Source organism: Ostrea edulis, chromosome 3 (assembly GCF_947568905.1).
Source record: "Ostrea edulis chromosome 3, xbOstEdul1.1, whole genome shotgun sequence".
In the NCBI taxonomy this organism is placed as follows: domain Eukaryota; kingdom Metazoa; phylum Mollusca; class Bivalvia; order Ostreida; family Ostreidae; genus Ostrea; species Ostrea edulis.
The window spans coordinates 17,334,022-17,346,832 of record NC_079166.1 but is presented as its reverse complement, the minus strand read 5'-3'; the positions used below and the strand labels follow the sequence as shown (position 1 = coordinate 17,346,832).

The 12,811-nt window shown below is 34.5% G+C and overlaps 1 protein-coding gene across 1 annotated transcript; it reads left to right on the top strand.

Annotated features, from left to right (window-relative positions):
* Positions 1-4,256: 4,256 nt before the first annotated feature.
* Positions 4,257-11,821, top strand: LOC125674469 (estrogen sulfotransferase-like). The gene is made up of 6 exons (XM_048911615.2): positions 4,257-4,750; positions 5,622-5,830; positions 7,659-7,788; positions 8,014-8,108; positions 8,275-8,458; positions 10,493-11,821. The coding sequence occupies exons 1-6, from the start codon at positions 4,276-4,278 to the stop codon at positions 10,612-10,614; spliced, it is 1,215 nt and encodes a 404-aa protein (XP_048767572.2). The 5' UTR covers positions 4,257-4,275; the 3' UTR covers positions 10,615-11,821.
* The last annotated feature ends 990 nt before the right edge of the window (positions 11,822-12,811 follow it).

The window sequence follows — 12,811 nt, the reverse complement described above, 5'->3', positions numbered from 1 at the left end:
ACCTTATATACAAACTCACCAGTCTCAAGCTAGCACCTTATATACAAACTCACCAGTCTCATGTCATAACAAGCTAGCACCTTATATACAAACTCACCAGTCTCATGTCATAACAAGCTAGCACCTTATATAGAAACTCACCAGTCTCTTGTCATAACAAGCAAGCTAGCACCTTATCTAGAAACTCATCAGTCTCAAGCTAGCACCTTATATAAAAACTCACCTGTCTCATGTCATAACAAGCAAGCTAGCACCTTATATAGAAACTCACCTGTCTCATGTCATAACAAGCTAGCACCTTATATACAAACTCACCAGTCTCGTGTCATAACAAGCTAGCACCTTATATACAAACTCACCAGTCTCTTGTCATAACAAGCAAGCTAGCACCTTATATAGAAACTCACCAGTCTCTTGTCATAACAAGCTAGCACCTTATATAGAAACTCACCAGTCTCAAGCTAGCACCTTATATAGAGACTCACCAGTCTCATGTCATAACAAGCAAGCACCTTATATAGAAACTCACCAGTCTCTTGTCATAACAAGCTAGCACCTTATATAGAGACTCACCAGTCTCATGTCATAACAAGCAAGCACCTTATATACAAACTCACCAGTCTCAAACTATCACCTTATATAAAAACTCACCAGTCTCATGTTATAACAAGCTAGCACCTTATATACAAACTCACCAGTCTCAAACTAGCACCTTATATACAAACTCACCAGTCTCAAGCTAGCACCTTATATACAAACTCACCAGTCTCATGTCATAACAAGCAATCTAGCACCTTATATAGAAACTCACCAGTCTCAAACTAGCACCTTATATACAAACTCACCAGTCTCAAGTCATAACAAGCAAGCACCTTATATAGAAACTCACCAGTCTCAAGCTAGCACCTTATATAGAGACTCACCAGTCTCATGTCATAACAAGCAAGCACCTTATATACAAACTCACCAGTCTCAAACTAGCACCTTGTATAGAAACTCACCAGTTTCATGTTATAACAAGCTAGCACCTTATATACAAACTCACCAGTCTCAAACTATCACCTTATATAAAAACTCACCAGTCTCATGTTATAACAAGCTAGCACCTTATATACAAACTCACCAGTCTCAAACTAGCACCTTATATACAAACTCACCAGTCTCAAACTAGCACCTTATATACAAACTCACCAGGCTCATGTCATAACAAGCAAGCTAGCACCTTATATACAAACTTACCAGTCTCATGTCATAACAAGCTAGCACCTTATATAGAAACTCACCAGTCTCATTTTATAACAAGCTAGCACCTTATATAGAAACTCACCAGTCTCGAGCTAGTACCTTATATAGAAACTCACCAATCTCTTGTTATAACAAGCTAGAATCTTATATAGAAACTTACCAGTCTTATGTCATAACAAGCAAGCTAGCACCTTCTATAGAAACTCACCAGTCTCTTGTTATAACAAGCAAGCTAGCATCTTATATTGAAACTCACCAATCTCATGTCATAACAAGCTAGCACCTTATATAGAAACTCACCAATCTCATGTCATAACAAGCTAGCACCTTATATAGAAACTCACCAATCTCATGTCATAACAAGCAAGCACCTTATATAGAAACTCACTAGTCTCTTGTTATAACAAGCTAGCACCTTATATAGAACTCACCAGTCTCAAGCTAGCACCTTATATAGAGACTCACCAGTCTCATGGCATAACAAGCAAGCTAGCACCTTATATACAAACTTACCAGTCTCATGTCATAACAAGCTAGCACCTTATATAGAAACTCACCAGTCTCATGTTATAACAAGCTAGCACCTTATATAGAAACTCACCAGTCTCATGTCATAACAAGCAAGCTAGCATCTTGTATAGAAACTCACCAGTCTCTTGTTATAACAAGCAAGCACCTTATATAGAAACTCACCAGTCTCTTGTTATAACAAGCTAGCACCTTATATAGAAACTCACCAGTTTCTTGTCATAACAAGCAAGCACCTTATATAGAAACTCACCAGTTTCTTGTCATAACAAGCAAGCACCTTATATAGAAACTCACCAGTCTCTTGTTAAAACAAGCAATCTAGCACCTTATATAGAAACTCACCAGTCTCTTGTTATATTAACAAGCTAGCACTTTATATAGAAACTCACCAGTCGCTTGTTATAACAAGCTAGCACCTTATATAGAAACTCACCAGTCTCTTGTTATAATAAGCTAGCACCTTATGTAGAAACTCACCAGTCTCAAGCTAGCACCTTATATAGAGACTCACCAGTCTCGTGTCATAACAAGCAAGCACCTTATATAGAAACTCACCAGTCTCTTGTTACAACAAGCTAGCACCTTATATTGAAACTCACCAGTCTCTTGTTATAACAAGCTAGCACATTATATACAAACTCACCAGTCTCAAGCTTGCACCTTATATAGAAACTCACCTGTCTCATGTCATAACAAGCTAGCACCTTATATACAAACTCATCAATCTCTTGTTATAACAAGCAAGCTAGCACTTTATATAGAAACTCACCTGACTCACGTCATAACAAGCAATCTAGCACCTTATATAGAAACTCATCAGTCTCTTGTCATAACAAGCAAGCTAGCACCTTATATAGAAACTCACCTGTCTCATGTCATAACAAGCTAGCACCTTATATACAAACTCATCAGTCTCAAGCTAGCATCTTATATAGGAACTCGCCAGTCTCAAGCTAGCACTTCTGAAGTAGGAACTACATCCGAAGTTTTGTTTTTATTCATTTGATATCCTAAAAAACCCGTCCCTAGAAAGCACTTGGTGATCTTAGTCATTTTCTACCGACAATGGATGAATGCACACATTTTAAAGGTTATGTTCCTTGGCTGCCATCTTTGGGAAAAGAACCCTAAAATGCTCACATACTTAACCTTTGTAGCTAACTGTTTTATAATGTTGTCATTTGATATGCTTTTGGTTTGGTTTGAACACATTTTATTGTCTAGAAAGTCTACCGTTTTTCTTTTTCAAACCGCAAAGGTTTCGTTGTGACAAGAACGTGTAATTTTTGCGGTATAACACTAATTTTCGCGAAATTTTCGTGTTATATAAACGTTAAAGTTTCGCGTTAATTCGCGAAACTTTTGCTACGAAAATGAGTTCATGAATGGGATTACGATTGTTTCTATTGTTGATTTAAGACATTTCATGTTACAATTTCTGTGTGATTGCTTGGATCCAGGGTAAACTTTGAAATTTTAGCGGACGATTTTATGCTTTGCATAAGAATTATCTTACATTTCGTCATAAATTGAAAATCATAGATCCCCCCCCCCCCCCCTGATCGGACTGGACCCCTCCTCTCTCCTTCTTCTGGATTCGCTCAAGTCAGAACTATAATCGATTTAAAAGGATTTGGGAGGAAATTATCATACATAATTTGATATCTACATGCAGATAACTGAGTAAGACATGTACATATAAGTCTGTAATCTGCAATCTGATTAAAATCAGATTCTTTGATTCGCCAGGGATCTACATGAGCGGATCAAAGGATCTGATTTTAATCAGATTGCTATAACCTGTATACATAGAATAGAATACCTTATTTTTAATTCAGATAAACATGAACATGATTACAACAATGAAGAGAAAATATTCCAAACGATAGAATATGAATAATTATAAATCAATAATTAACAATTTAGCTGACAAGGCATTCTCAAGAACACATAATTCTTTTATAAATGTCAAACATACATATTTATCACTATATCATGTAATTAGTAATAAATCTGCCCACAAGATCAAGAATATCTTCTGTGTTGAGTATTCAAAATAGTTTTTGTTCATTATCTATTTGAAGTAGAAAATATTAGATCCCCCCCCCCCCCCCCCAATGAAATAACATATAGTCTGTAACCTGTATGCATTTGTTTTAAGTGATTAATGGCCAATACTGTTCTAGATTCTATTGACCACAGGAGTTTGAAATTTTATCAATAAAGTCAATAAAATGTACTTGATTGACCAAGCCATGAGCTACATATGTATATGTTAGCATAGCGAAGCTCATGGCTTGGTCAAACAAGTGAATTTAATATTGACTTTATTGATAAAATTTCAAACTCCTGTGATAAAACACATTTTAACCTAAAATTTTAATGTTCAATTTACAAATGAGTGGTGAGTTCATATTTTATTTTCATGCATTTTCTTTTCTTTTGATAAATCCGACTACATTTACGTACGACTTACTAAGCAGTGTTGACATTGACAGAATGAACCCACGTGCATTTGTTTTTAACTTGATGAGAAACCCTATTCTTTTAAGAACATCAACTTGTAGACTGCAAAGAATTGACTGCATATGGTTAAATCGTATACAGAGACAGGTGCGATATTACCAGCGCTCCCATGTGTTTAATCAAGGAAAGGGGTCGCCTAAACAAGGCGACAAATACGTATTTCCATTCCGAACGGAGGCACGCCGAAAAGGGTTACTGAATGCGACTTATGGTTCTCTTGCTTTAGGATTATGTATTCTAGGTACCATATTTTACAGTAAAGTCATATTGAGTAACTCCAGACGACGGAAAGGCTTCAGTGACGTTAAAGATGATCAGTGCAGTAAGGCCAACATGGTGTTGTTCAAAGACACTGTTTTACCAAATTTTGCGGAAAAGAAAATGCAGGATATTTCTGAATTCGGCGTCCGAGAAAATGATATATGGATTATAGGTTATCCAAGATCAGGTAGGTTTATAGAGTTTGTTGTTGTTTTAAGTAATGATGCGCAACTGACGAATATGTTTAGTGACACAGAGATAGTTTGGTGACACTGAGATAGTTTGGTGACATAATGAGATAGTTTGGTGATACTGAGATAGTTTGGTGATACTGAGATAGTTTGGTGACACAGAGATAGTTTGGTGACATTGAGATAGTTTGGTGTCAATGACTCAATGAGATAGTTTGATGACACTGAGATAGTTTGGTGATGCTGAGATAGTTTGGTGTCACTGAGATAGTTTGGTGTCACAGAGATAGTTTGGTGTCACTGAGATAGTTTGGTGACATGATGAGATAGTTTGGTGACACAGAGATAGTTTGGTGACATGATGAGATAGTTTGGTGACATGATGAGATAGTTTGGTGACACTGAGATAGTTTGGTGACATGATGAGATAGTTTGGTGACATGATGAGATAGTTTGGTGACATGATGAGATAGTTTGGTGACATGATGAGATAGTTTGGTGACATGATGAGATAGTTTGATGTCACTGAGATAGTTTGGTGACATGATGAGATAGTTTGGTGACATGATGAGATAGTTTGGTGACACAGAGATAGTTTGGTGACATGATGAGATAGTTTGGTGACATGATGAGATAGTTTGGTGTCACTGAGATAGTTTGGTGACACAGAGATAGTTTGGTGACATGATGCGATAGTTTGGTGTCACTGAGATAGTTTGGTGACATGATGAGATAGTTTGATGTCACTGAGATAGTTTGGTGACATGATGAGATAGTTTGGTGACATGATGAGATAGTTTGGTGACACTGAGATAGTTTGGTGACACAGAGATAGTTTGGTGACACTGATATAGTTTGATTTGACAGGTATGACTTGGATTCAGGAAATTGTATTCCTGGTGCAGACTCTCGATTTCGAGGCAAGCTGTGCTGTGGATTCTGACGAGAGAATACCATACCTGGAATTTCCAACAACTTCTCTACAAGACCTCGCCAACAAAGACTCCCCCAGAATTATAAAAACACATCTTCCTCTCAGATTGTTACCAGAGGAGATAAATAAAATCCATCCGAAGGTAAGGTCTGCATAAAGACTTAATCAAACCTATAAAGATGTTTTACATATAGTTTGTATAAACTATGTCAGAATAATGTTTTACAGATAATTTGTATTTCTATGTCAGAATAATGTTTTACAGATAATTTGTATTTCTATGTCAGAATAACATTTAACAATCTATGATTTATAATTCATGTTAGAATAATGTTTTACAGATCTCTAGTTTATGATTTTGTATATTGGCATGTTAGAATAACATTACTATGCCAAAATAATATTTTACAGATACATTGTACTTTATATACAATTTTACAGATACTTTATGTTTGGTTGTACAGATAGTTTATGTTTGGTTGTACAGATAGTTGATATTTGGTTGTACAGATAGTTTATATTTGGTTGTACAGATAGTTTATGTTTGGTTGTACAAATAGTTTATGTTTGGTTGTACAGATAGTTTATGTTTGTTTGTACAGATAGTTTATGTTTGTTTGTACAGATAGTTTATATTTGGTTGTACATATAGTTTACAGATAGTTTATGTTTGTTTGTACAGATAGTTTATGTTTGGATATACAGATAGTTTATGTTCGTTTGTACAGATAGTTTACATTTGGTTGTACAGATAGTTTATGTTTGGATGTACAGATAGTGTATGTTTGGTTGTACAGATAGTTTATATTTGGTTGTACAGATAGTTTATGTTTGGTTGTACAGATAGTTTATGTTTGTTTGTACGGATAGTTTACATTTGGTTGTACAGATAGTTTATGTTTGGTTGTACAGATAGTTTATGTTTGTTTGTACAGATAGTTTACATTTGGTTGTACAGATAGTTTATGTTTGGGTGTACAGATAGTTTATATTTGGTTGTACAGATAGTTTATGTTTGGATATACAGATAGTTTATGTTTGGTTGTACAGATAGTTTATATTTGGTTGTACAGATAGTTTATATCTGGATTTACAGATAGTTTATGTTTGCTTGTACAGATAGTTTTTGTTTGGTTGTACAGATAGTTTATGTTTTGATTTACAGATAGTTGATATTTGGTTGTACAGATAGTTTATATTTGGTTGTACAGATAGTTTATGTTTGGGTGTACAGATAGTTTACATTTGGTTGTACAGATAGTTTTTGTTTGGTTGTACAGATAGTTTTTGTTTGGATTTACAGGTACTTTATGTTTGTTTGTACAGATAGTTTATGTTTGGTTGTACAGATAGTTTTTGTTTGGTTGTACAGATAGTTTATGTTTGGTTGTACAGATAGTTTTTGTTTTGTTGTACAGATAGTTTATGTTTGGATTTACAGATAGTTTTTGTTTGGTTGTACAGATAGTTTATGTTTGGTTGTACAGATAGTTTATGTTTGGTTGTACAGATAGTTTATGTTTGGTTGTACAGATAGTTTATGTTTGGATTTACAGATAGTTTTTGTTTGGTTGTACAGATAGTTTTTGTTTGGATTTACAGATAGTTTATGTTTGGATTTACAGATAGTTTATGTTTGGTTGTACAGATAGTTTATGTTTGGTTGTACAGATAGTTTATGTTTGTTTGTACAGATAGTTTATATTTGGTTGTACAGATAGTTTACATTTGGTTGTACAGATAGTTTACATTTGGTTGTACAGATAGTTTATGTTTGGTTGTACAGATAGTTTATGTTTGTTTGTACAGATAGTTTATATTTGGTTGTACAGATAGTTTATGTTTGGTTGTACAGATAGTTTACATTTGGTTGTACAGATAGTTTATGTTTGGTTGTACAGATAGTTTATGTTTGGTTGTACAGATAGTTTATGTTTGGTTGTACAGATAGTTTATATTTGGTTGTACAGATAGTTTACATTGCGAGGAATCCTAAGGATGTGGTGGTGTCCTATTTCCATCTTGTCTCATCATTGCGGAGTATAACACGATACAATGGCAAGCTGACAGACTTTGTAGATTCGTTTCTCAAAGACAGGGGTGAGCACTTAGAAATGAAATTCTGATGAAATTTTTCAGATGTTTTTCTTCATTCATTATTTTTAGAGTATAGTAGAGTATCAATTTAATTGTTATTTTCATCTTTAAGACTACCACAAATAAATACACTTTTCTAAACCTATTTTTGTGTGTGTTTGTTGAAGATAAATACTGCTATGCCAGTGTATATATACATGTTAAGAAATGGCTACTGTTGACTTTCAGTTCCATACAGCCCTTGGTCAAGACATGTGTTGGAATTCTGGGAAATAAAAGACCAGCCTAGTATCCTGTTCCTGACATATGAAGACATGACGAAGGTACACCTGCTGTGACACCGGACCTCAGTTTTTACGGTTTCATCCGAAGGACTGCTCCATTTAATTGCCTCTTAATTTATGATATGAACTCTACAATAATGCTGATAAGGAAAAAAGATTTACTGAATGTAAAAATAAATATACTGTATATTTGAATTCTTTGAAGGATCTAGAAGGAAGTATCAAAAAAGTAGCAGCATTTCTACAGAGAGACCTGACAACAGAAGATGTGCAGAGGATTGCCAAGCACTGTAGTTTTGATGAAATGAAGAAAAACCCGGCTGTCAATCATCAGTGGATGAACGATCGAAAACTCCGAGATCTAAAGGGGGCAGAATTCCTACGACACGGTAAGTCCACGTTGTCATCTGTGTGTGAAGTTTTGACCATTTCTGTACACCAAATTATTGGTGTAGGGACGGTTTCCTGGAAAGCGATAAGACACTAGTTCAGGATGACTGTGTTTCAGTGTTTATACCACACATGAAATGACTGTCTGTAGGTGTTTATAAGACATATGAAATGACTGTGTTTTGGTGTTTATAAGACATATGAAATGACTGTGTTTTGGTGTTTATAAGACATATAAAATGACTGTGTTTAGGTGTTTATAAGACATATAAAATGACTGTGTTTCGGTGTTTATAAGACATATGAAATGACTGTGTTTTGGTGTTTATAAGACATATAAAATGACTGTGTTTAGGTGTTTATAAGACATATAAAATGACTGTGTTTCGGTGTTTATAAGACATATGAAATGACTGTGTTTCAGTGTTTATAAGACATATGAAATGACTGTGTTTAGGTGTTTATAAGAAATATGAAATGAATGCGTTTCAGTGTTTATAAGACATATAAAATGACTGTGTTTTGGTGTTTATAAGACATATGAAATGACTGTGTTTAGGTGTTTATAAGACATATGAAATGACTGTGTTTTGGTGTTTATAAGACAAATGAAATGACTGTGTTTCAGTGTTTATAAGACATATGAAATGACTGTGTTTCGGTGTTTATAAGACATATGAAATGACTGTGTTTCGGTGTTTATAAGACATATGAAATGACTGTGTTTAGGTGTTTATAAGACATATGAAATGACTGTGTTTTGGTGTTTATAAGAGATATGAAATGACTGTGTTTAGGTGTTTATAAGACATATGAAATGACTGTGTTTCAGTGTTTATAAGACATATGAAATGACTGTGTTTCGGTGTTTATAAGACATATGAAATGACTGTGTTTCAGTGTTTATAAGACATATAAAATGACTGTGTTTCAGTGTTTATAAGACATATGAAATGACTGTGTGTAGGTGTTTATAAGACATATAAAATGACTGTGTTTCGGTGTTTATAAGACATATAAAATGACTGTGTTTCGGTGTTTATAAGACATATGAAATGACTGTGTTTTGAGGTTTATAAAACATATGAAATGACTGTGTTTTGGTGTTTATAAGACATATGAAATGACTGTGTTTAGGTGTTTATAAGACATATGAAATGACTGTGTTTCAGTGTTTATAAGACATATGAAATGACTGTGTGTAGGTGTTTATAAGACATATGAAATGACTGTGTTTAGGTGTTTATAAGACAGTAAGACCCTTTGTTATACAGATTGTAGAAGATCACTTTACACTAAAAGCACTTAAAGGCACTTTACATGAATTTCCTCACTCCACCCAAGTGTAAAAGGGGTACCTGGCTATAGACAGTAAAAGATATTGTTAGAATGTTAGTGCTCTAGCGCTTGTAATGACAGCTTGCACTGTATGCTTCCTAGGAGGCTGATAAAGTTCTAGATTGATATAAGGTCTGCTGGGGTAATAATGTACATTGATTATTGTAAAGCGCTTTGAGCAGCATACGCTGGAAAAGGCGCTATATAAAACCAATCATTATTATTATTATTATCACGTATTTTTTTTTACTTATTTCCTTCTCTATCTATGGGCCATGAAAAATTCCTCTCCATTCTATCCTTTGTTTTGCCACCCTGCTTGCTTCTGTCCAGGTCTTAAATCCAATTCTCCCCCCCCCTCTCTCTCTCTCTCTCTCTCTCTCTCTTTCTCTCTCTTTTGCCTTTAAAGATGATATTCGCAACTTATCATTATGTAGAATATAGTGTGCCTGCACATAAGCACATATTTTTACACACTGGGTGAGTCTGTTATTAGATTATAAACAAAATCAAAAGGAAGACATGGCATTGATTTAGTTGTTTATTTGTTTGACAAATTCTCTCGAATCAGTTGATTATAATAACATCTTAATATAAGGCTGCACAAATTTTCTCTGAAACAGGTTAAACAGCACTGAATTTGAGTGCTTCTGTTTTGACAAATCTAGTGTAAATTATTTTCATTTCATTTCCAGGAAAAGTTGGAAGCTGGCAAAACCAACTGTCTGCAGAACAGGACAAGAGAATGAATGTGAAGATAGCTCTAAAGCTGAGAGACAGTGGTCTGTTATTCCAGTACAGTGACGAGGGCGTGTGACATCGATTCATTCGAGGATAGATAGTTATTTAAGACTCTGTTTGGGGAAGAACTCGCACATTACGTGTAGAAACATGCGCTCAGTGAAATAGTGTGTATTGATTAGTGTATAACAGAAGTGTCTGAGATATTGTCACACAAGATTTTATTTTTATGCCCCCATAATCAGATTTGGGGACATGTAGCCTGTCTGTTTTCTAAAACTTTAACCTTGGCCATGACATTTGAATGGACGGGGGAATAAGGTTTCATATTTAGGTAACAAAATTTTCACTTTGTGACCTTGGCCTTTGAGTTGACCTACTTTTGAAAAGCTTTAACCTTGTCCATAACTTTTGATTGATGAGTGATAGGCTTTTCATATTTCACCTCATGTGTATTTCTTGTGACAAGACCTTTCTTTAGGGAGGAAAAGATTTGACCTTGTGACCTTTAAGTTTGACCTATTTTTGAAAAACCTTAACCTTGACTGTAATTTTTGAATGTTTGGTAGCAAATGTTTCGACTCTTGCGAGCTTGACCTTATAGTTTGACCTACTTTTGAAAAACTTGAACTTGGCCATAACTTTTGAAGAGTTAATGCTAGAGCTTTCATACTTGACCTGTGCATTCTTGTGACAAGATCTTTCTATGAGTACCAACATTACTTTGCTGTCATTCAGAAGCATCTGACAGTGTTTCTCAATCACATCTTATTGAGAATACATGAGGGTATGAACTGTGATGCTTCACACCGACATACTTCATGACGAGCTGACACGCTTCACGAAAAGTATTCCGGCATGAAGTGTTGCAGTTCATACCCTCATGTATTTTCAAAAAATTTATTTCTGATATTTTCATTCTCCTTTCATTTCTGTCAGCATTCCCAGCCATTAAAATAGACGTACATGTACTATGTTTATCGAGATTCATGCGCACATTGTTCAAAATTGCAACACATTCACGAAGAAACGGGTATCATTACAATATGTGGTAAAGATATCGAGGGCAAAAACATTGAAAATGTATTCGTGTATAACAGAACTGTCTGAGATATTGTCACATGAAATTTCTTGAATTTGATATCTTTGTTTTCATTTTACTTCCCTAGATTTTGTGTTGTCAGTTATGAAAGTCTTCTATATTGAAACGGAGATATTTTTAAAGTTGTGAGAATAGAATTAGGTTACAAATCTTTCATCAATAAAATTGTGTAAGTTTGTTACCCATGATTGGTTTTAATTACTCTATGATTAATCCAATATTGTACCAATTTTGTCTTTTTACATGTAATTTCAAGCAAAATGACACATATTTACCACAAACATAATTAGGTCACCTGAGTCAATCAGATGACCTATTGCGTTGAATCTGCGGTCGTGTGATAACAATTGAACATTTTTCACTTCCTCTTTTTAAATTTAGTATGAGGAGGCATCTTTGGGATTTGGGGGACATTAAATGTAAATTTTTTGGACTCCTGCACCACTAGAGCAAATATTCACCCTTTTCAAAACTCCTCGTTTTCATTGCACCAGGAATTCTCTGTAGACATACATGTATAATAAAAAATTATTGTTTGAAAAATTCAAATTTTTACAACAATTGCACATAGAAAATTTCAAGGATTTATGTAAGATTAGGTTAGCTGCAAAATGTAGGTTTCACTTTTAAAGAAAGGGGGGGGGGGTGTTGACCAGACTTTAAGTAATGTTTGAAGTTTTGTCTTGACAAGTATACTGGAGAAAGATGTAAGAATATTTTGTAGCAAGATTTTGATATGGAATATAAACATACAGAGATATAGGACCGGAATTGTGCACAGAATAATGTTTTATGTTGTAAGCCAAAGCTTTTTTTCTAAGATGTTGATCTCTAGGTTTTCCGTATTCAGTTTTTTTTTTGTTTTTTTTTTTTGTTTTGCTGCCAGAGAACTGCAGTCCTACTGCTACACATGTACCTATGATTTCTTGCATGAAGAGGTCAGCATGTGTTCAAACCTAATGTTCATCCAATCATAATTATCATAGTAAACCTCGAATTTCTATTTAGAATTTCAGTAGTAGGGAATGTAGTTAATATGATGATTAATTTTTTTTTATTATACTGAGTTCAGTATAAAAAGGTCACACAAGAAACGTGTTCAACTGATCGAAGGGATTTGTTTTAATAAGATTGAGCTTGACCGAAATTATATTTACATGTATAGGTCGCC